This window comes from Sturnira hondurensis, unplaced genomic scaffold (assembly GCF_014824575.4).
Source record: "Sturnira hondurensis isolate 20B ecotype Veracruz unplaced genomic scaffold, ASM1482457v3 Scaffold0018097, whole genome shotgun sequence".
NCBI lineage: Eukaryota > Metazoa > Chordata > Mammalia > Chiroptera > Phyllostomidae > Sturnira > Sturnira hondurensis.
In genome coordinates, this window is record NW_028090728.1 from 3,255,191 (window position 1) to 3,280,500 (window position 25,310).

The following is a 25,310-nucleotide window of genomic DNA, read 5'->3' on the forward strand; positions in this document are numbered from 1 at the left end:
GCCAAAGAGCTAGTATCATCATGTTCGGACTCTCTGGCTTAGGCAGCCTTTCCTTAGGCCCTTCCAGAATACACTTTCTGTAATGTCCCAAGAAGGGTAGGCCCCCACCATTTGGGTTCCAGCCAGGCTCTATCAAGGGCATTGCCTCAGCTGGGTTGGGGATCCGATTACGATTCTCTTGGAGACATTGGGCCTTTTCATTAGCCTTATTTATAACCAGCTGTCTCTCATCTGCTATTAACTAAGCATTGAGGAGAGCCTGTAGACCTGCCTGTGTTGGGTGATGAGTGGCAAAAATGGAGGTGATAAGGTCTGCCATTCTCTGAGGATCATCCCTGTACAAGGGGCTGGAATTCTTCCAATTCAGCAAGTCTGAAGTGGAGAATGGAGTATGGGCCCAATAGTAGCCAGCAAGCTGGCCTTCCTGATTTATTCCACCTGTAGGGTACTGCCTCAGAGGAAACTGCTTTCTTCCTGATAGGGAGACCCCCTGGTCAAATTGGGTGCCCTGACGGGTCTTCGAGGGGAAGACCCATCCTTCATCATACAGGGATGTGACCATTGGTTCTTCAGGCCCTATTTCATGGGTAGCTTACAGCAGGGATGACAACAGAGGGAGACCTCCTGCCATGAAACTTGTGTCTTTTGAGTTCAGGACATTAATGAGACCTGTTTCCTCATTCTTCTTTTCTTCCTTTGTACAGTCAGGAAGGTATTTCAAGAGCCCTTGACTTCTCTGTGCCATTAAGTAGACCTCTGTCTCTGGTGAAACCCTGTTATGCAATGACATAAATGCCTCGAAATAATGGATTTCATCCCACTTATGCAACTGTTGACAATACTGTTCCAGTTGCATTTCCTATGGTGATCTAGGGAATCACCCATGGGCCACTTTTCCCCATAATCCAAAACATACATAGGCCACAGGGTATTACAGTAATAAACCAACACTTCCTTAGACATTGGATAATGGCTATACATACCCCAGTCTGCTAAAATCTACCCAGTGGGCTCCCTCCAGGAACCAACTCAGAATGGCCCCTGCTGGCCCAGATACACAACAGGCCCAACCCTATGACCAAAAGAAGCCAGGCAACCTGGGAACATACAGAGAATATTGGCATCTGCAACTCTATTATTTCAACAAATGCTCACCAGCAAGTTTTTCTGTCAGCCAGTCTCAGAATCGGTGAACTCAAGCAATGGCCTCCCCAACAATGGCCAGTTCCCACCTGGACTCCACTTCACAGCCCTAAAACTCAGGTGATCCGTCCTCCTTCCCAGAGTCTATTCCTGTCCCAGACCTGTTTCCTTTCTACCTACCAGGCATGTTTAAGTGGCTCACGCCCCAACAGGTATGCAGAGAAATTCCCAGCAACTGGGAAGCCCCACAGTCCCACTCCCTGGTGGAGGGGGTGGGGGTTGACTTGCCACCAGCAGCTAGCGACCCACATTGGGCGCCACTGCTGTAACCAAACAACCAGTGGGGTCCCATTGCCTGCCACCCATAGGCAATAACTGGAGACAAGAGTCTGATGGAAAGGCAAATGGAATGTGTGTGTGTGTGTGTGTGTGTGTGTGTATGTATAAACTTGATGCCCACTCTTCCTCCTGCTGCGAGGGGAGCAAGCAACCTGCCGTCGGGTGGCCACCACAGTGGTTTCCTATAGATTTTCATGCCAGGGAAGGGCCACAGGCGACCTCCTGGGATCTGCTTCCCAGGACCTCCTGGCCCAAATCTCCTATCCCTACCCGGTTGCTCCCTTCTTACAGGCCTTGATCCTTGCTCCTGGCACCGGCAGTGCTCTGGGTCAGGTCTGAAGTGCTCAGGGAGGAACTCGGGGCCTGACCCTCCCTAGCTGCACTGGAGCTGTAGCCAAATGGCCTGCACTGGCATGGGTCACAGGCAGGCAGCAGCCACTATGGCTTCCAGTTTGGGATGGGGAGTGGGGCTTGGCCTGAGCTGGAGATGTGGGGCATGGCTGGACAGCAGCTGCCATGGCTTCCCACCTGGGGGAGGAACACAGGACTTGTAACCCTGGCCCTCTCCGAGTCTGCTGGCCGAGTCTCCCTCTGTCTGCACCCTAGCCTCCCCGCTAACCTCCTCCTGAGCCTCTCCACCCCGACCTCCAGCCCCAAGTCCACTGAGCTCCCAGATAGGTAGGTCCTGGAGCCCTATGGCAACTTCACTCACAATCCCTCTAGCAATTTAGCTCCCAGCCAGTCGCAGTCTTGGGTGCCTCTCCACCCCTCCCCCTTTCCAGGGGGGCACTCCCCCATTACAGTAGGACTGCGAAGAAGACATTTTTAAAAACCTAGCCACACCATGACCAGTGTGATGTGGCTCAGGTTGGGCGTCATCTTCAAGAATAAAAGGTCACTGGTTCAATTCCCAGTCAGGGCACATGCCTGGCTTAGGGGTTTGGTCCCCTAGTGCCTGGGAGAGTGTCTGAGGAGGCCTTTTATCTGCCTGGGGGGGAAGGGGCCACTGCCTGCCAGGAGATGAGAATCTGACTGAGGGCAAGCCCTCTTTGTATAAATCTCTGACCAATACTTTCTTCATTACTTTGCCTTCCTCTTCCCCACTGTCAGAGATACTTGATGCCTCCAGTTGAAGGAACTGCCCAGGGTTCTGTGCCCTCTAGGGACACCAGAGCAGAGAGATCTTAGACCAAAGTCACTCACCCCCACCATCTGCCTCCCATCTTCCAAAATGCTGCTGATATCCGTACCCCGCTAGGGCAACTTCTTCCATTCTCTTTTCTTTGAGAACAGATATTTTTTCCTGGTTTCTTAGGAGGGTTTCAAGAGGGCAAGAAAATAAACCCATGTGTTTAGTTGCTATGCTAAACAGGGAGCCACCGGTCTTTTCTCAGCTTCCTTTCATTAAAAAAAGAGAGAGAGATGAAGTGCCTTGCAGGATGTTTAAAAGGCAAAGTTGTTGGTGAAGCGCGTGTCATGGAATCAGACAGAGCAGGATGGGAAGGCAATGGGTTCGCACAGCGGAAAAATTCATTACTGCCGGCAGGTTGCAGGCAGACCCTGTGACAGGGAGGCGTCCCTGATACCTCTGGGGCCAACACACACAGACGTCAAGCCCAAGGACGCGCAATTTAACAACCTCCAGTGATAAAAGTCAGGAGAGGAATTACCTCTGGAAGTGGGTATTGGCTGGGGGAGGCCACAGGGGGTCTTCAGAGTGGGAGGCATGTTCTCTGCCTTGGTGTGGGTGGTAGTGACGCAGATGCACGGTAGCCCCTCCCACCTACAGTTTCATTTTTTGCACTTTCAGCTACCCCCCAGTAAGCAGTGGTCCAAAAATATTAAATGGAAAATTCTAGAAATAAGCCATTTATAAAGTTTTAAACTGCGCACCGTTCCGAGTAGCGTGACGATACGTCACGCGGCCACTCCGCCCCTTTGCCCAGCATCTCCACTCCACACACTTGGGCGACCAGAGCGGCCAGCGCTGCGCTGCTCTGCTTGTGTCGCTTCATGTATCAGCCTCGGAGCACGAAGGCTGTGACGCTCCCCATTCAGATGCACCAAAGAGAAGCCGAGAATGGGTTTCTGTATGTGAAAGGTGAGTACAGTAAAAGAAAACATTTTGAGAGAGGCCACATTCACAGAACTTTTATTACAATACACTGTTGTAAAACAGGGTCAAGAAGGACATGGCTGACGTGAGGGAGACTGGGAAACGCAGGAGATGAGGTGGCTGCTCCAGGTCCCCTGTCTACTGCAGCAGGGGGCAGGGGCCAGTGTCCTCTGGGTTTCCTCTGCTCCCTAGGACAGAGACTGGGGACATGGACAGGAGAGGTCTCCTGCTCTCCAGCCTCCAGCAGTGTGCCAGCTGCCCTCATGCTCCCTGCCCCTCCGCTCCGCAGAGCCTGCCATCACCATGGAGCCGTGCCCCGAAGAGCAGTACTGGGACACCCTGCTGAACGTCTGCCTCTCCTGCAAATCCATCTGCAGCCATCGGATTCCACGCTCTTGCACAGCCTTCTGCAGTGAGTTCTGGGATCTGAGCCAAGAGGGTGGGGGCTGGATCACCCCTCTTTACCTCCCCACGGTCCCTCTGGCCCCACTGCACTTGGGTGCCTGAGGAGGGGTTGTGGAAGGCCGTGTGCAATGTGGCATCCCGTTGCCCTCCATCTCTCTGCTCTGGCCACACTGGCCCCTCTGCAGTTTCTTGAACACGCCGTGTTTTTTCCTGCCTCGGGCCTTTATACACGCTGCACCTTTTGTATGAAGAACATTTCCTCGATCTTCTTCCCTAGGCCGTTTCTGACCCAGCCTCAAGGTCTCAGCCCAAATGCCAAAGGTCTGACTGCCCCACAGAAATTAGGCTCCCTGTCCTCTGTTCTTCCTTCCTTTTGAAACTTTTTATTACAAAATTATCAAACATGGAGAGGATAGCATAATAGACTCCTGTTTATTCATCAGCAATCAACTTTAAAAATTCTGCCTTTTTGTTACCCAACCAATTGTTTCAGCTTCTGTATTTTAAAGCAAATCCAAAACTTCACATCACTTACCTGTAAATACTAGATCATGAATCCCTAACACATGGGGCCTCTAAAATATAACACCAATATCTTATCACCCCCCTGCAATAATCCCTTAACATTGTTTCACTCAAGCCATCCCTAATTTTCTCTGATTGTCTTGAAAAATACATTTTGCTTGCTGTTCTTTTGCATTACTCGTTCTTTTTCTTAGTGGAACTTATCATAACTTGTATTATGTTCTGTCATATATATTTGTTACATATCTGTTTCAACTGCCAGACTGTCAGCCTGACACATAACAAGTGCTTCATAAATACTTGTTAAGTGGAGCTCAGAGAGGCTTAATGGCTTGCCCAAGATCACACAGCATGATGGTAGAAAAGTTAGGATCTGAGCCAGAACCCTCTGACTCCAAAACCATGACTGTGAGTCATTATTCATTAATGAAGTAAAACACTCCTGGTGTCATTCCGCAAGTATTCATGGAACTCTCTAGCCCCTTTAAAATAGGAATTTCACATGACCCAATAACAGAAAGTTATCATCTAATGGGGGAAATGACTACATATTAAGCTATAAAGGTAAAGTACCATAAAACACCACAGTAGGGAGAGACCACCTCCCTAGGTTGGGGAGCAGGGGAGTGTTCTTAGAGGAAGTGCCCCCTGAAATGGATTGTTAGAGCTTGCAGATGTGAAAGTCCAATGAGGGGGAAGGGCACCCTGGGAGAGGAGCAAGTGTGGGCAAAGGCATGGACATGGGAAAGCACAACAGGGGAGATCAAGGGCCAGAGGAAAGGTTTGAATCAGGCAGTGAGGGTTGGTGATCTGGGAACTCAAGCACCACCTGCAACAGCCACACATGGGTTCCTGAGGAGGGGAGGAGGTCACAAAAAAACCCAGGAATGCTGCGGCCATCAGGCTAACTCTGTCTCATGAGTGGCAGTGGTCCTGTGTGGCTCTGTGGAACCCTGGGGACAGGGAAGGGCTGGAGCGGGGGAGGTCACTGGTAGATCAGGATCATCGGAGACTTCCTGAGATCCGATTTCACCATCTCTATGGTCTTTTTTACTAATCTGTCAAGGGCATAAGTGTTTATGTGTTTGTGTTGCAAAGAGGCACAGTGAATATTCTACTTAAACCTTCCATTAACTGAGCATTCATGTGTTATGTGTCAGGTATTGTGCTGAGGACTTCACATCCTCGTAACAACCTTGAAAAGTCCATATTGTTATTACCCCTTGCTTAGAAATGAGGAAACTGAGGCATATAGAAGTTAAGACCCTACAACTTGCAAGTAGTAGAACTACTTGGCTTTGAAGGCTGTGTTGTTAACTTTGTCTTGCATTGCCTCTGAAATGTGCCCTTAGAAGCCCCCATGGGAGCCACATTTCTGTATAAATAAGATCTTATTTTAAAGACAATGGAAAGATGCCCTGGGAAAGTGTAGATTTCTGTTATGCTCTCAAAGTTGCTCTCTTAATGGAAGCACGACCAGGCTTGCTGTGGTTGGCTTCTGCTGCTTGGCACTGGTGCCTGTATAAACTCCTGCAATTCTCATGTATTACTAAGGCAGATGAACCACCAATATTTTCAGCTTTCCAACTTTCCTTCCACCCACCTCTCCCAACTTGCCAAGGAGGATTCTGGCTTTCCTCTCCAATCCTTATTTTGACATAAAATATTTTTCTTCTTCATGAGGCTTGAAAAATGCAAAGAAGGAACTTTAGTGACAATGTAATTGCCCACATATCAGTTTTAAAAGATAACGGAAAAGTCCTTGCATGTATAGCAACTAAAGCATGTACTTCTAAACAATCTATCTGTAGGTCAAAGGAGAAATAACAATGAAAAGTAAAAACATTTAAGACTAGATATAAAAATACTACATATCAAAATTTCTGTGACATGGTTAAAACAATACTTAGGGTACTATTGTTTTCCTTACATTTGGATATTGAAAAGGACTAGGATTACCATGGAATTGCTTTTGGGGATCTAGATTGTGATATTTTAAAAACTTTGATGCCCTTTGATGAGGCCAGACCCACAGTTTCTAAAGGTCTCCATTATATACTAGCATCATTCATTTCTGTCTCCCAGAATCACTAAGTTGTCACAAGGAGCAAGGCAGGTACTACGACCAGCTCCTGAGGGACTGTATCAGCTGCGCCTCTATCTGTGGACGTCACCCTAAACAATGCACGTACTTTTGTGAGAACAAGTTCCGGAGCCATGTGACCCTCCAATCAGAGCTCAAGAGACAGAAGACCGGGAAAGCTGAAACCAAATCAGACAACTGGGGAAGATACCAGGGATCAGAGAACAGAGGCTTAGAGTCAGGTCCAGGTAAGTTACCTGCATGATTTTTGAGTGGGTGGAAGGCAAAATAGACAAAATACTCAGAAGTCTACAGGCAGGCAGGAAGCAGGAGGAAAAAAGACCTGATCATTGAGAGACTTTTTCTAAATTAAAAACACTTCTCGATTAAAGTTGGCATACAATATTATATTAGTTTCAGATGTACCGTGCAGTGATTAGACATTTATATAACTTACGAAGCAATCCCCCCAATAAGTGTAGTAGCCACCTGACACCATACATAGTAGTTACTATATTAGTAACTCTATTCTCTATGCTATACTTTACATACCATGAGTGTTTTGTTTTTTTAATATATTTTATTGATTATGCCATTACAATTGTCCCATTTCCCCCACTTCATTCCCCTCGCCCCTGCATACCCCCTCCCCCCATTCCCCTCCTTTCGTTCACGTCCATGTGTCACAAGTTCTTTAGCTTCTACATTTCCCATACTATTTTTGCCCTCCCCCTGATTTTCTACCTACCATCTTTGCTCCTTATTCTCTGTACCTTCTCCCTTTCTCTTCCTCCTACTCCCCTGTTGCTAACCCTCCATGTGATCTCCATTTCGATGGTTCCACTCCTGATCTAGCTGTCCTCTTAGTTTGCTTTTGTTTTAGGCATGGTTTTTTATAATTGTGAGTTTGCTGTCCTTTCACTGTTTGTATTTTTTATCTTCCTTTTCTTAGATAAGTCCCTTTAACATTTCATAAAATAAGGGCTTGGTGATGATGAACTCCTTGAATTTGACCTTATCTGAGAAACACTTTATCTGCCCTTCCATTCTAAATGAAAGCTTTGCTGGATAGAGCAATCTTGGATGTAGGTCTTTGGATTTCATGACTTGGAATAATCCTTTCCAACCCCTTGTTGCCTACAAGCGCTCTTTTGAGAAATCAGCTGACAGTCTGATGGGAACTCCTCTGTAGGTGACTGTCCCCTTAACTCTTGCTGCTTCTAGAATTCTCCCCATTTTAATCTTGGCTAATGTAATTATGATGTGTCTTGGTGTGTTCCTTCTTGGGTCCAACTTCTTTGGGACTGTCTGAGCTTCCTGAATTTCCTGGAAGCCTATTTCCTTTGCCAGATTGGGGAAGTTCTCCTGTATTATTTGTTCAAACAAGTTTTCCACTTGTTGTTTTTCCTCTTCCCCTTCTAGTACCCTATAATTCAGATGTTGGAACATTTAAAGATGTCCTGGAGGTTCCTAAGCCTCTCCTCATTTTTCTGAATTCTTGTTTCTTCATTCTTTTCTGGTTGGCTGTTTCTTTCGTCTGCAGTGTTGGTCCACTGCACTGATCTGAGTTCCAGTTTTCTTTCCATCATTATTGGTTCCCTGTGCATTTTCCTTCATTACACTTAGTGTAGCCTTTCATTTTTTTAATCTATTTTTTGACCAAAATCAACCAGTTCTGTGAGTATCCTGATCACCAGTGTTTTGAACTGTGCATCTGATAGGTTGGCCATCTCTTGGTCACTTAAAAGTATTGGCTCTGGGGCTTTGATTTGTTCTTCTGAATGAGCCATTTTTGGTCAGGTCATGCCAGTTACGTACGAGGGGCGGAGCCTTAGGTGTTCACCAGGGCAGGTCAACCCAGTGGCTGGATTGTGATGCTCTATGTTTCAGCAGGGTCAGAGAGGGAGCAATAGCACTTGTTCCGCTCTCTCTCAGATTTCAGGCCCCTTTTCCTCTTCCCTCAAGCAAATTGGGCCCTTCTGGTGCTGGTTCCCTGGTGGGTGGGCTTGTGTACTGTACATTTTAGAACCCTGTGAGTCTCTCCAACAAACTCTCCTGTGAGGCTGGGAGCCTCTCCCAGCACCTCAACGCCCAAAAGTTTTTTCAGTTGGTGCTTTTAGCCTTTATTTCCTGGCACTGGGGCCCTGCGTTGTGTGGTTTGTCTGACTGCCCGTTTTTTGCCTGGTTTATCTGCGCACGAATGTGTGTCCCCAGTCAGCCAACTGCCTTGTGTGCCTCACTGGGTTTGCTCACCTGTACCCCAGTGTGCTAACCACTGCCTCTTCCTGCCAGGACCCCTCTCTTCCGGCCACCGACTCCACCCCTCTTACCAGTCTGGATGAATGGTTTGTTGTTGTTGGGCTTCAGTACAGTTCAATTTTCTGTCTGTTCTGGTTGTGTTTTTGTTTCTAAATCCTTGTTGTCCTTAAATTTGGTTGTGTGAGGAGGTACAGTATTTCCACCTATGCCTCCATCTTGGCCAGAAGTCCCATGAATGTTTTTATAACTGAAAATTTGTACTTCATTTCTTAAAAAAAGTTTTTATTTATTTATTTTTAGAAAGAGGGAAAGGGAGGGAGAAAGAGAGGGAGAGAAATATCAGTGTGTGGTTGCCTCTCACACACCTTGAACTGGGGACCTGGCCTGCAACCCAGACATGTGCCCTGACTGGGAATTGAACTGGCAGCCCTTTGGTTCACAGGCCAGCGCTCAATCCACTGAGCCACACAAGCCAGAGCAAAATTTGTACTTCTTAATCCCTTCATTTTTTTATCCTCCCCCCTAACCCCCGCTGCCAAATCTGGTAACCATAAATATGTTCTAACTATGAGTTTGTTTCTGTTTTGTTTATTCATTTATTTTGTTTTTTAGATTCCACACATAAGTGAAATCATACAGTATTTGTCTGTCTGATTTATTTCACTTAGCATAATACCCATCTGGTCCATCCATGATGTTGCAAATGACAAGATTTCATTCTTTCTATGGCTTAGTGATATTCCATTGTAAATAGGTATCACACCTTCCTTTTCCATTCAGCCACTGATGGACATCTATGTTGCTTCCATATCTTGGCTATTGTAAATAATGATGCATTGAACACAGAGGTGCATACATGTTTCCAAATTGGTGCTTTGGATTTGTTTGGGTAGATACCAAAAGTGGAATTGCTGGGTTATAAGGTAGCTCTATTTTTAATTTTTTGAGGAAACTCCATGCTGTTTTCAATAGTGGCTGCACCAGTGTGCATTGCCACCAACAGCGCATAAGCATTCCTTTTTCTCCACATTCTGACCAGCACTTGTTGATTGATTAATGACAGCCGTTCTGAGAGGTGTGAGGTCATATCTCACTGTGGTTTTAATTTGCATTTCCCTGATAATCGGTAATGTCGAGCATCTTTTTATATGTCTATGGGCCATCTGTGGAGAAATGTCTGTTTGGGTCCTCTGCCCATTTTTTTTTAATTAAATTGCTTGTTTTTTTTGGTATTAGGTTGTATGAGTTTTTATATATTTTACACATTAACCCCTTATCAGATGTATTGTTGGTGAATACATTCTCCAGTCAGTGGATTGTCCTTTCATTTTGTTGATGGTTTCCTTCACTGTGCAAAAACTTTTTAGTTTGATGAAGTCCCATTTGTTTATTTTTACTCTTGTCTCCCTTGCTCAAGGAAACATATCCAAAAAAAATTTTACTAAGAGCAATGTCAAAAAGTATACTGCTTATGTTTTCTTCTAGTTTTATGATTTGGGATCTTAAATTTGTCTTCAATCCATTTTAAGTTTATTTTTTGTATTTGGTGTAAGAAAGTGATCCAGTTTTATTCTTTTGCGTGAATTTGTCCAGTTTTACCAACATCACTTATTGAAGAGACTATCCTTATTCCATTGTATATTCTTGCTTCCTTTATCATAAATTAATTGACAATATAGATGTGGGTTTATATCTGGGCTTTCTATTCTGTTCTATTGATCTGTGTGTCTATTTTTATGATAGGACAATGGTGTTTTGATTACTACAGCATTTTAGCATAGTTTTATATCAGGCAGCATGATACCTCCAACTTAATTCTTCTTTCTCAGTATCGCTTTGGGTATTTGGGGTCTTCTGTGGTTCCATATAAATTTTAGGATTATTTGGCCAAGTTCTGTGAAAAATGACATTGTTATTTTGATAGGGATTGTACTGAAGCTGTAGATTGCTTTTGGTAGTATAAACATTTCAATGATGTTAATTCTTCCCATTCATGAGCACAGTATAACCTTCCATTTATTTGTATCTCCTTCAATTTATTTCTCCAATGTCTTTTAGTTTTCTGAGTACAAGTCTTTTACCATCTTGATTAAGTTTATTTCTAGGTATTTCATTCTTTTCAATACAATTGTAAGTGAAATTGTTTTTTAAATTTCTTTTTCTGATAGTTTGTTATTGGTGTATAAAAATGTAACTGACTTCTGAATATTAATTTTCTATCCTGCTACTTTTCTGAATTAATTTAACAGTTCTAATCATTATTGGTGGAATCTTTAGGGTTCTCACTATATAGTATCATGCCATCTGCAAATAATGACAGTTTTACTTCTTCCTTTCCAATTTGGATGCCTTTTATTTCTTTTTCTTGTTAAATTACTGTGGCTGGTAATTCCAATACAATATTGAATAAGAGTGGTGACAGTGGACAACCTTGTCTTGTTCTTAATCTTAAAGGAAAAACTTTCAGATTTTCATCTTTGAGTATGATGTTAGCTGTGGGTTTGGCATATATGGCTTTTATTATGTTAGGGTATGTTTCCTCCATTCCCACTTTGCTTTTTATTATAAATAGGTGTTGGATTTTTTCAAATAGGTTTTCTGCATCTGTTGATATGATCGTATAACTTTTATCCTTCATTTTATTTGGTGTATCATGTCAGTTTATCTGCAGATATTGAACTAAACTTGCATCCTAGGAATAAATCCCACCAGGTTATAATGTATGATCTTTTTACTATATTGCTGAATGTGGTTTGCTAATATTTTGTTCAGGATTTTTGCATCTATGTTCATTAGGGATATTGGCCTAACATTTTTTTTGTAGTGTCTGTCTGGTTTGATATCAGAGTAATGCTGGCCTTGTAAAATGAGTTTGGGACTCTTTATCTACTCTTCAACTTTTTGAAACAGTTTGAGAGTAGGTTGTAATTCTTTGAATGTTTGGTAAAATTCACCTGTGAAGCCTTCTGGTCCAGGGCTTCTGTTTGGTGGAAGATTTTGGATTACTGATTTGATTTTGTTGGTAGGTGTCTTCCTGATTCAGACTTAGAAGATTATATGTTCCTAGGAATTTATCCATTTCTTCCAGGTTTTTCCATTTGTTGGGATATAAATGATCATATTAATCCTTTTTGTTCTGTGGTACCAGTTATCACTTCTCTTTCCTTTCTGATTTTATTTATTTGGGCCCTTACTCTTTCTTTTTTCATTGGTTTGGCTAATGGCATATCAATTTTGTTTATCTTCTTTTCAGGTACCAGCTCCTGGTGGATTAATTGACCCCATTTTGTTTGGTTCTTTTAAATGGAATTTTATGCTGTTCTTTCAGATGGGACATGTTCCTCTGCCCCTCACTTTGACTGCTTCCTCTGTTTGTTTCTACATGTTAGGTAGATCTGCTATATCTTCCAGTCTTGCCAGGGCAACCTTATGAAGTAGGTTTCCAGTGGGTTCCTATGACTCATCTCCCTAGTCACTTAACCGAGGTGCCCCAGGGGTGTCCCTTTTATGGGTGGTGTGTGCCACTTTGGACATGATGAGACGCGCCCCCTGAAGTGGGCATCTACCAAGTGCCAAGCGTTGAAAATGATCTAATTATCCTTCCCCCAAACACCTCTTGGTTCACCTCCCCTACTCTGTGGTGTCAGAAAGCATGGGGGGGGGGTGTGATGTGGATCCATAAACACTTGGTGCTTACATTGCTCTTGGCTGGTTAGTGGAGAGGCAGCAGGTCTGAAGCTCCCAGGGGGCCTGTTGGTTTCTTTCTTTTGCTGTGACTTTCCTCATAATAACATCATTTCCATGAGGCCAGAGCCTAGTGCCATGATACCAGAACTTGGTGGCTCATTATTCCTCATAACTCTGGGGTTTGTCTCGGGCCAGTTTGTGCTCAGCTGGCCCAGCTGAAGGTGGCTCTGCTCCATATGTCTCTCATCCTCCTCTTGGATCAATGGTCTGGGAAGGTGATCCTGATGGCAGAAGTGGAAGGGGTAGAAAATGCAAGGCCTCTTAATGCCTAGGCTGGAAACTTGAACTGGATCGTGCCTTCTGCATTCTCAAGTGGCAAAGCCAGCCAGATTTAAGGAGGGGCAAATACATGCCATCTCTTGGGGGGAGAAGAGGCAAATAAATCTGTAGCCACAGTGAGTTTGTTGTGGGTTTTAATCCAGCACAGCCTCTTTCTCATGGGAGGAATTGAAGCTTGCCATGCAGAGGGCATGGGTACAGAGAGGTGATGAGCCAAAGCATGGAAGCAGGGGGCCATGCCTGCTGCTGCCATATCTGGTGCCCTGTATGCCTGCCCAGCAGCCGGTGACATATCTGATTCTTCCAGCCAAACCTGGAACCTTTCCCACCTCTGATGCAATACATTCCCATCTGGATCAGTCCTACCTGCTTGACAGATCAAGAAACTAAGTCTCAAAATTTGAAGCTCCTTGCTGCAAGCTGCACAGCGAATGCACAATGAGTTGGGATCCGGGCTCAGTCTATGGGTTCGAAGTTTCTCCACTCTAGGAGCAAAATTCCAGAGTGGTGTCCATGGGATGTCACTCCCTGAAGGTGACCTGCTGCCCATGGAACACATTTTGACATTCCTGTTTGTGACCACCAGCCAAGGCCCATCCTTGGAGGGCACTGGGTGGAAGCTGGGAGCCTCATTTGGGCTCAGGGGATGGATCTTCCAGGATGAGTAGTAGATGGGGTTGTGTAAGGATGTGGTGGGGAGGCAGTTAAGTCAGCATGGCCATGCCTGACCCTGCCTGCATCAACCGTTGCACTCATACCATGGCCCAGAGATAGAACACCATCAGGCCTCGTGGGGTCCCCTGGCTCCCAGCCCCGCAGTGCCTGCCCAGCTCCAGGCCTCTCCAGAGTTCTGGGATTAGGTCTGTTCCGCTCTTTTCTCTGATACCTGTGTGTGCCGGAAGGGCAGGAGCTGGGCCTGGTGTAGATTATAAACAGAAACATGGGGCCACATGCCCAGGAGAGGGACCAGGTATGGGCCTGTTTGAGGGCAGGGACTGCAGGACACTATGTGACCAGGCCACATCCAGCTACACGTAATGGTGGGCTCCCCAAATCCTGCCACTCTCTCTCCTCACCACCGTCGACCCCAGCTCAACCCTGCTTCCGGTCTCTCATCCGTTCTCTCAGACTGTCATTCGTTAATATGATTCATTACTGCAGAGGGCGTGATGTGAATGGGGGAGGCAGCCTGAGCAAGGCCTGTCCTGTCCCCAACCCCACACAAGTCATAGTCTGATGGGACAGACAGCAGATGGACAAGACTCATGCAAGTGATAAGCTAAACTCAGTGCATGGTGCCTTCCTTGCCCCACATCACACCCCAGACAGACTGGGTGATGGTGTGGGCTTTGGAGCCAGGCCCAGGTTCTACCCCTCAGTAACTGTGTGATCTAGAGCAAGTTACTTCACTTCTCTGAGCCTTTGTTCTGTGAGACTGAGATTATGTGACTTCGTGGAGTTGTGAAGATTTTAAGGGATTAGTCTGTGAAAATCAGTGAGAGCCCACGCAGCATATAGAAGCTGCTCATTTAAAAAGAAAACACGTGTTTAAGAGACAAGGTGGAAGAAGGGAACAGTGTGTGCAAATGCTGTGAGGTGAAGGAATGGAGCCATGGAGGGCTAGGAGGGCCTTGTGCTAGATACTTGGAGATCTGAGCAGAATGAGACTAAACCTGCGTCAGGGGGTCCCAAGCTGGGAAGCATGATGGCCCCTCTGCAAAAGCAGGAAGGACCTCCACCCAAATTTGGGGATATGCTGGGTACTGAGACAGATGGTGCTACTCACTGGCCCAGAGGGTATGGAAGGCTGTAACGCAGTGACGAGGCTGTCAGCAGGGAGAGCAGGGCGGGCTCCCATGCTTGTCTGGCAGTGGGAAGAGCACGGGGAAGGTGCCCAGGCTGGGGTTTCCTGGTGGCTGGGGCTGGGTGCATGTGTTCCCCTGTGCGGTAGGGCCTTATGTAGCTTGAATCTGCCCAAAGCAGGGAGCACGTAGACTTTCCTTTCAGCTGGCCCAGATGGGGAGCGGACAGGGAAGCCTTGGACACCAAACTGTGGAGTCTGACTGTTTACTCCAAGGAGACAAATGGTGGGTGACTCCAGGCTGAGAGGAGCTTTCTGCCATGGGTCAGGGGGGCGCCATGCACGGGGAAGACTGAGACGGCGGGAGGCAAGCTTTCAGGGACAGCTGAGGAAAGCCTGGAGAGGAGTCAGATGCCAGGCGCCAGAGGGCCCTGCCTGCCAGAGCCTGAACAGGTAGACTAGTGGGCTCCCAGAGGCAGGGGGCAGCCATGGGTAAGGAGCCTGAGCTGGACTGTGTCCCTGGGGATGGAGAATAGCTGTGGTGGCAGGGACCCTGAGAGAGGCAGTTTCTGGCGATAGTGGAGGCCACAGATGACAACAATCTGGGTTGGAGGCAGAGGGGCAATGCACTGACATGGGGTTGGCGGGACGGAAAGGCCCTGATGTTGGGTCAGCTATGCGTGTGTCGCACGCAGCAGTCCCCAGGCCCACGGTACCTTGGCTCAGAGAGCCTGTAAACCCTGTCTTGGAATAACGTTCTGAAGTGCATCAAACACAATACCTAGGGTTACAAAGAAACCAATGATGTTTAGATACTGACAAAATAGTGCCTCAAAATAGTAAGCCAAACTAAATATTAAACAATACCCAAATGTTGCCCATGTTGCTATATCAGAGTGAATGCATGAGTTTCTCCATCAGCACGCTGAATAACGAGATGGAGTAGTGGGCTGGGGTGCCTGGGGTTTCCATGAGCATCTTGGGCTGCCTCAAGTTGCTGTGGAAAGATACAAGGATCCCTGTGACTCTGCTTGTGACAAGGGTACTGCCACAGCTCAAACTGGGGTCTGGGGCCTCTGCTCACATTGGAAGCAAAGGCTAATTTTTTATTGGTCACCAGTGAATATGAAGATTTGCTTTTCCTAACCAGGTCCATGGAGCCCCCAGACCTTCCCCAGGGGCCCTGGAGTCCCAAGCCAGGAGCTCTGGTTGGTGATGCAAGCCGGGCCCTCGCCAGCCCCCCCATCTGGGGCGCCTGGCCTCCAGCCCCACCTCCCTGGCCAACACACTCGGGCCTCAGAGTCCCTACAGAAGTCTCAGGAGGCCTGATTCACTCTGGGTTTTGAGAGTGCAGGACGGTGCCCAGCAGGTACTGGAGACTTGAAACACACAGACATGCTCTCAAGAGTTCTGGAGGCTGGAAGTCTGCGGAAGCTCTGGGTGAGGAACCTTCCTGCCTCTTCTGGCTCCTGGTGGTTCCAGGCCTTCCTTGGCCCGTGGTCACATCACTCCAGTCTCCGCCTTTTTTGTCACATGGCTGCTCCTGTGTGTCTCTGTCTGTCTTCTCTCCTAAGGACATTTGTCATTGAATGTAGGGCCCATGCTAATCCAGGATGATCTCATCTCCAGACCCTTAACTTATACCTGCAAAGGTGGAAAAAAGTTACATTCTTTTTTCCAAATAAGGTTGTATTTGCAACCTTATGAGAGGGCACATCTTCAGCATGGGGGTTGGGCACCATTCAACCTGCTGCATGGAGTGAGGAGGAGGGAGCCTGACAACCCTGAGTTGGGTCCTCCCATGGGCAGGTGACGCCAGCCTTGGGGCAGCCAGGACCGCCACATGGGTTAGGGATCTGGGGAGTGTCTCACCTGGAGAGCTTGGCTTCACTGGCCTAGAAGATGGCAGCTGTAGCCACAGGAATGGAAAAGGTTACTGAGGGACCCCCGTGTGAGGGAGAAAGGATGGAAGGGGAGACCCCTCTGTGGGGTGGTTTGCACCTGAGGATCAGGACAGAGTCCACAGAGGCCTGGGATGGAGCAGAGCCTGATGGGCTGTGTGCCCATGAGGACAAACCAGGAGGAAAGGTTTTGAAGTTGGTCACACCACAGAGAAGATGCAAGTGTCCACCAGCTCTGGCCACAGAGGAGGTCCAGGGATCCTATGAAGGGCATTTCCAGGTGTCCTTGGATGGAGGTGGCCCCTGACCGGAGGAAATGGGCAGGAGCAGTGGGTTCTTTCACTCCACAAGCAGAGATTCCCTCTCTCACCATCCCTGAGGCAGTAAGCCAGGCCTCTTTCTTCCCCATTTAGCCTCGTCACCTGTCAGTCCTTTAATGCACTTGGGTCCATTTTCACCCGTTCCCACCAGATAAGAATGTGGAGGGCAGGGCCCTTCAGGCCCCATTTGTTCTCCAGAAAGTTCGGGGTACCCAGCCTGGGCCCAGAGCCCCAGGGGCAGGTGGCAGGCAGTGGGACTGGAGCCAGAGGAGGGTGTGGAGAAGCTGGGCCAGCAGTGTCCAGGACAGCAGGAGGTGTGGGTGCCTGTCAGTGGGGCAGGGTGGGGCGGGATTGGGGGAGAGAAGGGAGCAAGGCCACCAGAGGGGGGGGGCAGGCTCAGCAGGTGTGTGAAGAAAGGAAACAATGGAAGTTTGCAGGCATTTGTGCAGGGTGGGAAACGGCTGTTTTCATGCTGTGGTCGCATCCACAAAAGGCAGGGATCAGCACTGTTGGGTCAGGGACAATGTCACTTTTGTCCCAGGAGTTGCTCAAGGTTTCCTTTCATTTGGGAACGAGCTGAACATGATGTCCCTGCTGTTGGCTTTTTGTTTGTTTACCTCAGGGTGTGGGCTGCTGTCTCTCCTGACTCCCTTCACCGTGCTCCCTCACCCTGACTTCAGTGTATGTCACCGTGGAGTGGCCCCGCGTGCCCCTGCCTTCCAGGGCTGAACAGTGAAATCTGCTTGATGAAACACTGCGGGCAGAAGCCAGAGGGGAGAGGGTGACGGAGTGGAGGTGCAAAAAAGGAGGCAACTCTGGGGATCACAGGCTGTGGAGGGAGGTCTGGCAAGGGCAGGAGCTGGAGCTGTACTCAGCACTTCCTTTGTTAACTAAAGAATCCTGAGTCCCGGGAAAGGCCATGGTCGTGAGCCAAGGCCAGGGAGAGGCTGAGACAGGAGTCGTATGACAGCCTGTGTAGTCTCCTGCTGCCCTCTCACCTCGTTCTGCTGCAGCTGTGAGTGTGCCTTCGGGGGTCCACCCTCAGGAAAGGCGGCAGCAGAAAGAATGGGAACTTGGGGACCCCAGGTCTCAATTGGGTGGTGGGTGGAGTGGAGGATGTGACATTCTGGAAATAGTCTCTCCCCTACCCTCTCCTGGGGAGGTTCTCTTACACACACACACACACACACACACACACACACACACGAGACTGGGGAAGGTGTTCTATGCGAATTCCCCCCTCCCCCAAGTGCAAACATTCAACCAAACATCCCCAGCATGTGTGGAACATGGGGGAAGATGGACAAGGGCAGGATGCTGGGTGAGTCGTCTGCGTGGATGTTTCCCATGAGCCCTGTGCTGAGTCTTCTGTGAGGAAGGAGAATGCCTCACATACCAGAAGCCACACAGCCATTGCCCCAGACCCACTTCTGCTCCCAGGAAAAATCCCCTGCTAGCTGAGTGGTGGGGGTGCTTGGAAATTGGCCAGAACCTCCCACTCTCATAGGCATTCACATGTGTTCCTCACATGTGTCAAGCATCTGCTGAGAGACAGGAATATCATATCCATTTTACAGATCAGAAACAGGCCTGAGGTTGACTATAATGTCCAAAGCCACATTCAATTTGAGCAGTTGTGCCTGCCAGGCCAGCCCCACCTCCTTGCCCTGGTTACTGTCTGAGGCTACTGGCTGCCTGCATTCTTGGCCCAGCCCTGCAAAGCCTCTTTGCTCTGCCCCTAAGCGACAAGTTATATAATGCTACCCACCTGGCCGGCCTGAGCCTGAGCTGAGGGCAGCAGTAGTTTGAGGTCATTCTATTTTTAGATGAGAGATGGCTTTGGAGACAGTAAAGAAACCAAACAAATCCAAAACAAGAAACAGCTTGAAAATAAACTGTGCACGAGGCCAGCAGTCAGAAGCTGTGCATGTTGCCCCGGGTGGTGGTGCTCTGGAACTGCACCTCAGTGGGCCGAGACCTCGGCACTTGATTTTCAGACCAGGACAGAGAATGCATCCCTTTTCTGACAAAAACCTGTGAGTGTAAACCTGTGCTCCTGGAGCCAGCACACACTGTGAAGCACTTGTAAGGCCTCTGTCCCATGGGGCCCTCACTGCAGAGAGCCGAGCAGGCCCTGCCCCTGGCCAGACCTAGTGGTGCCTGAACTGCCCACACGGTGCAGAAAGCAGCATGAGGCAGCTCTCCCCGCAGTGGCCCCATGAGCTCTTGGACCTCTGTCTTCCCCATCCTCTGGTCAGCCTTTAACCTGAGTCTCTAGATGTGTGAGCAGCTTTGAGTTATTTTTCTGGTTGAATAGCTGATACACACAGATCATTTTTAAAAGAAAGTATTTGAAATACGGGGAAAGGTCTCCATCCCACCTCCAGTGCCAGTTTTTCTCCACAGGAGCAGTGCCCGCTCCTAGTTTTTTGTCTGTCATTCATACATGTTCTCGTCTAAGGTGTATTACAAACCTGTGTGTTTTCTAGCCATGGAGGCGCTGGAATGCTCACCTCTCTGTCATCATTACCTGTCTCTGGGGGACAGTTCCATCTCAGGACAAACGATGGGCCACACTCGTTCCTGTGACGGGTGCAGCGCGTGCTGTGGGTGTGCTAGGGCCCATTCAATGTTTTCCTGCTGGTGGGCAGTTAGGCCACAAGCTTTGCTGTTACAGATGACGCTGCAGCGAAAGCCTGCGTCTGTGAGGGGTGCACCTGGAGGTAAAGTTGCTGAGTCCGCAAGATCGGGAAAGTGCATTTTCAAAGTTGGTAGGTGGTTCCAAATGGCCCTCAAAAGAGGCCCCCCCTCCCCCACTAAGGATTGAGGTGCCTCTCTCTGAGATACTGGAAAGGGACACCTTTTGTAGTTTTAATTTGCTTTTCTCTTACTCCAGGGGCTTTGAAAAGTTTGTCTTATGTGTAGATTGCCAGGCAGGAACTTGTTTCATCTCCCACAGGAAACCTCAAATCACTGGTCTGAGCAGAGGGATGATGAGGAGCTGGGATAAGTCCTTCATTCCTTCCAGAGTGGAATCTCTGTTCTGGTGACCTACTGAGACATCCAAAAGCCACCTCAAACTTAGTGGCCTACAAATAACTGTTGTATTTTTCCCATAATTCTGTGAGTGATCAGACTCGGCTGGGCAGTGCTGCTGCTGCTGCTTGCCGTCTCCTTGCAGTCTCAGGCGGACAGTGCTAGTGGCTTGGCCGGGAGGCTTGGTGCAGATGCTGAGATGCCTCCCCTTCTCCGTGCAGCCTCTGCCCATGGCAGGTCCATCATGTGGCTCAGGGCTCACAGAGGAGACGCCAAGCAGATGACGCTTCCAGGCCCCTGCAAGGCCTGGGCCGCGGGACTGGCCCAGCGCCACCTCGGCAGCATTCTCCTGGTTATTGAGGCCCAGCCCAGCCTGGTGTGAAGGGCAGGATGTGGGAAGGTGGTTTGGGGGCCATCTCCGAACACTCACTAAGTGTCTGAAAATCAGCCTGGGTGTGGGAATTCATGCTGAAAACATTTGAAATATTCCAATGTTCAAGGTGGTCTTTCTCTTCGAATCAACATGGTAGTTCATTTGTACTTTGCAGCAATCTGGTAGCTAGACATTGCATCTCTGATGTTGATCCAGCCAGTGTGATGTTTTTCCTCTATTCCAGAGGCAAGTATGAGGCAAACAGATGGAGAGTCCTAGGGGTTGAGAAATGTGGATGTCGCCTTGTTCTGCTCTGTGCCCTGAGAACTCTCCCTGGGACCCTTCACCTCTCAAGGCCCCAGTCTCCAGATGCGTAGCACCCACAGAGTCTGCTGCTCCCGCAGAATCTGGACCTACGGAGTCCGTCCCCCCCGACCCTCTGCCCCGACCCCTATCCACCACAGATAAGAATAAGAATACCAAGACATGATCTGTTTGGGGAGGCCAATCTCCCCAATCAGGTGGCCGATCAGGCGGCCAATATCTCAAAGGAGAAGGGCTTTGAGCCTTTTCCTCAATGGGCTTTTATTGGGTTCAGTTTGCACAGGAACACAGGTAAAGCTCATCAATCACTGTCAGGCAGTGAGGATCAAACAATAGATAAAGAACTATGAAGGCTTATTCTAAGTCAGGATCAGTTAGCTAAGGGCCATAAAACTTTGGGAATCAAACTCATTTTATGCTTGGACCCATATCATTTAAATTGAGGGTATTATCAAAGCAGATTTCATAGGATTTTATGCATTCTTTCTTAGGCCTGATTGCCCCAGGGAACAGCCTGTTCCTGCCCAGGGCTGCATCACCCTCTGTCGTTGTTTCAGGCTTAAGTCAGGCAGGGGAAGTATGGCAGCCAAGAGATTAGGAGACTTCTTGCAGACAGAATGAGGACTCAGGCTATGTCAAAGCTGAGGGGCGAGGGTCCATCACCCCCTTTTTCTATAGCCCCCAAGTCCTTCCTTGAGGGCCCCTTTGAAACTGTTCCTGTCTTAGGTTGTCTCTCCCTTGAGGAATCTTACCCACCATTGGCTAACCAGTCATCTGCCTGGGGCCAGGCAGGGTGAAGTAAAGGGGGCAGAGGAGGCACCCCAGCTGGGAAGATGAACTTTGTCTCCTTAGTGGCTTATGGTCCCAAGGCTGTTCACTCAGCCTTAGCCATGGGAGTTACAGCTTCTGAAACCAGGAAGGGTGGTTCCCAACATGGTAGAGCTCTGGGTGCGGGCCCCAGAGTTCTGCACTACCAGCCTGGGGTAGGGGCATTAACCACCTGGAGCTCCTGCTCTCCCTCTGTGAATATCACAGTGACACATGTCCAAGCATCATTTAATAAAACTACTGGCTCTATGGAACTGCAGAAAAAAGAGGGCAGTGTCCACCCTCACAGCCTCTGTGTGGCCAGCCCAGGGCTTTGGCCTACAGTCCATCAGACTCACTCCCAGCTGCAGCCCTGTGAGTGGGAAGTGGGTAACTTTGAGATGGTTTGTTTTACGCCAAATGGAATGTAAAATGGTGCAGCTACTGTGGAAAAGTCTGGCAGTTCCTCAGAAAGTTAAACTGAGAGTGTACTCATGACTCAGAAGCTCTACTCCGAGGTATATATACCTAAGGAAGTTGAAAACATGCATTCACACAAACACTTGCACAAACGTCCACACCAGCGTTATTTATATCAAAAGGTGGAAACAACCCAGATGTCCATCAACAAATGAATAAATAAACACCACATGGTATGACCATACAGTGACGTATTATCCAATCATAAATGGGAGTGAAGTCCTGACCCACACTACATGGATGAGCCTCAAAAACATGCTAAGTAAAAGAAGCCAGACACACAGGTCACCTGTAGTCTGATTCCATGCACATGAAATGTCCAGAACAGGCAGTGCCAGGAGCCAGGGAGGGGGTTGGTAGTAGCTGCTAGTGGGTCCCCAGAGGTGGGGAGCAGATGTCCTCAAAGGGGGTGACCGTGATGGTCGTGCAACCTTGTGAATGTACTGCAAGCCACTGAGGTGGACCCCTCTAAATGCTGAATTGATGGCATATGAATTATATCTCAGTTTTTATAAGCAGGTAGTCAGTCCTCCTTCCCAGGAGCGGGAGGGTTCAGCTGCTACAGGAAGTGCCTGCACACAGCGAGAGCTTATAGGCAACCCCAGTAGGTGAATATATCACATACACATCATATTAACTTGGGCTCATCTGCCCTTCTACTCTGGGGCCTGAGAGGCACCCCAATTCTAGGGCCCAGGAAAATTTCTGAGAAATTTCAAGGGGGAGGCTTTGGTCCAGGGCTGAGTCTTCCTCTGGCACCCAAACCAGAGGCTCAAGGCCCTGACAGGTAGTGCTACCAGTGCCCCATGCCCCAGGCTCTCCTCCTCCGTATCCACTGTCCAGATTCACTGGCAGTTGTGCCTGTCTCGCTCCAAGGGGTGTGCTACCCACTTCTCCTTGGAGGACGGCTCAGGTCAGAACAGACAAAGACATCCTCCCCAGACCGCTGTCTGTTCATCTGTCCAATCACTCGTCTGTCTGCGTCTGGCACTGCCCTATGCTGTGCTCACAGCACATGAAGACAGCCAACAGGGCCAGCTGGAGAGGGGTTTCACTCTGAGCTTCTGGAAGACGTTGCTGTCAGCCTGCGGTAGAGGGTGTTGATGTCCTCCAGGGCCAGAGCACATGCCAGCCAGGCCTCAGGGTGAGGTCGGGAGCCACCTCCAGCAGCCAGACAGACCGCTAGCAGGAGGTCACAGGGGCCCAAATGAGGGCAAAGAAAGACTATGGGGCAGGGGCAGCCATCTAATGGGGGAGCGTGTCAGAAAAGGGTCAGGGCAGTGACACTCTTGAACTCAGGCCTCACCACTATCTTGCAGCCGCCCCAGGGCTGATGCTGAGTACCGACCAGCTGGCCCTGATCTACAGCAGCCTGGGACTCTGCCTCGGTGCCATCATCTGCTGCTTCCTCCTGGCCATGGCCTGCTTCCTCAAGAGGAGTGGGGACCAGTCCTCCTGCCAGTGCCCCACAGGACTGTGTTGGTCCTGGGCCAAGTCCTCCAAGGGTGAGCACAAAAGGGGGCTCTTCCCCTCCCACTGCTTGTGGGACGAGTTGCCAGCCTTCGCTCTGTGCTGGTACCTCCCTGCTTCCAAATGGAGGGCATTTGGCCAGCTCTTCCTGGCAGAGGTCTGAGACCTTGCAGTCTTCCTTTGTTGGCGAGTCAGGTTCAAACAAAAGGCAAGGAGACAGGCACCTGAGGAAGAGCAGGTGTAGGGCAAGGGCCACGGGGTTGGCAGGGGCCTGGAGGGTTCCCAGGAGGCTGGGCAACACGGGGAGGAGGAGGTCTTCCTGGGGGTATGGGGACAGAGTGTGAAAGCCTGCTCCCACACAGGCCCCCAGGCAGGAGGGACAGCACTGGACAGCCGGCCATGGCCACGGGGAAGTGAGTGCTGGGAGTATGGGGGTGTGCCATCTGTGGGAAGCATTTTATTCTCCTAACAACCCAGCCAGCTGTCCCTAGGGTACAGGCCTGAGGAGGGGGGTTGGGGCGCAGGCCCAGGCTCTCTTCCCTTCCTACACAGATCACAGGATGGAAGCTGGGAGCACAGCATGCAGGCTGCAGGAACCTGTGGAGACCTGTGGCTTCTGCTTCCCCAAGTGTGGGGTGCCCACCCAAGAGAGCGCTGGTCAGCTGGGTGCCCCCAGCCCCACGAACACTGGGAGGTGTGGTTGCCCCAGCCCTGTAGTGGCCCAAAGGGCCTGCATGGAGTCCTTGTCCCCAGAGGGCATTCCGGAGGCTGTGTGCTGGCCTGTTCAGGATGGGGGCCCAGCTGTGTGAAAGGAGGTGGGGGGGTGGGGCATGAAGGGAGGGAAAGAAGAGGGAGGGAGGGAGGGAGACAGAGAGAGAAGGAGAGGAGAGGAGAGGGGTTAGTGAGGGAGAGATGGGGGAAGAGAGAGGAAGGGGACAGGAGCAGAGAGATGGGGGAGAGCAATGCAAAAGGGGACAGAAGAGCAGGGGGTGCCAGGGTGGGAGGGAGACCTCACTGTCCTCATCCCAGGTCTCCACTGCAGGTCGCCATCATCTAAACCCTTCTGCAATAAAGTCACCTGTGCTTGCTGGACTCAAGTCTCCAAGAGCCCTTCTGTAGGAGTAAAACCTTCCAGGGTGCCGGCTCCTTCCTGCTACTCATTTTGGTGTTGTCTTCCACTGGGATGAGTCTGAAAGGCCCCATGTCCCAAGCTTCCTCCCTTGGCTCCCCCACAATGCAGCTGCAGCCTCCAGTTTCCCAGGATCTACATGTTTCCTGTCCACCAGGCTCCAGAGAGGGCTTGCTGACCTGTGGGGCCGGAAGCAGTTGGTGCATACCGCAGAGGGGCGGCTGCAGAAGGGCCCGCAGAGCATGTGTGCCTGCAGCTATGCCTGGATCTCCAGGGGAAGCATTTCTGTTGGTTTTACAAGGCCACTCCCCACTGTGCCTCCTCAGGAAGGGCAGGAAGGGCAGGAAGGGCAGCATGCACATGCACACGTGTGCACACACCTGTGTGCTCAAGGTGTATGCGCGTGCACGTGTGTGTACACAATGTGTGTGTACACAATGTGTGTGTATGAGTGTGGCGGGGTGTGGGTTGGGCAGGAAGGGGCAGGCTGGCTGAGCTCAGGAGTATTCTCACCTATGCCCACCTTCAGCCATATCTACCCCCAACCTGCATTATTAGTTGCTTAACATTTTTTCTCCCTTTACTCTCTTTTTCTTCTAGACCTACTTTAATTTCATGCTAAATTTTATGGGCTCTGACTGATAACACTAAGCAATTCACAATTTTAGATGTTACCTATATTTTATCTATATTTTTATTAGTACTGAAACCTACATTTTAGTAGCATTGAAACCTTAAAATACGTAACTATTCTTGGAAACATTTTCTAAGTA

At 49.1% G+C, this 25,310-nt stretch overlaps 1 protein-coding gene across 2 annotated transcripts in view; it reads left to right on the forward strand.

Moving 5' to 3' along the window:
- Nucleotides 1–24,884, forward strand: part of TNFRSF13B (TNF receptor superfamily member 13B) — a 41,786-nt gene extending 16,902 nt beyond the window's left edge. The window contains exons 2-6 of one of the 2 annotated variants that reach the window (XM_037068851.1): nt 3,888–4,010; nt 6,614–6,859; nt 23,258–23,443; nt 23,961–24,223; nt 24,451–24,884. In XM_037068851.1, coding sequence (XP_036924746.1) covers nt 3,902–4,010; nt 6,614–6,859; nt 23,258–23,443; nt 23,961–24,217 — 798 coding nt within the window. In that variant the 5' untranslated portion in view covers nt 3,888–3,901 and the 3' untranslated portion in view covers nt 24,218–24,223; nt 24,451–24,884. Of the gene's footprint in view, nt 1–3,887; nt 4,011–6,613; nt 6,860–23,257; nt 23,444–23,960; nt 24,262–24,450 lie in introns of those variants that run through there. The other variant, XM_037068850.1, reaches the window with a different exon arrangement.
- Nucleotides 24,885–25,310: the final 426 nt, after the last annotated feature.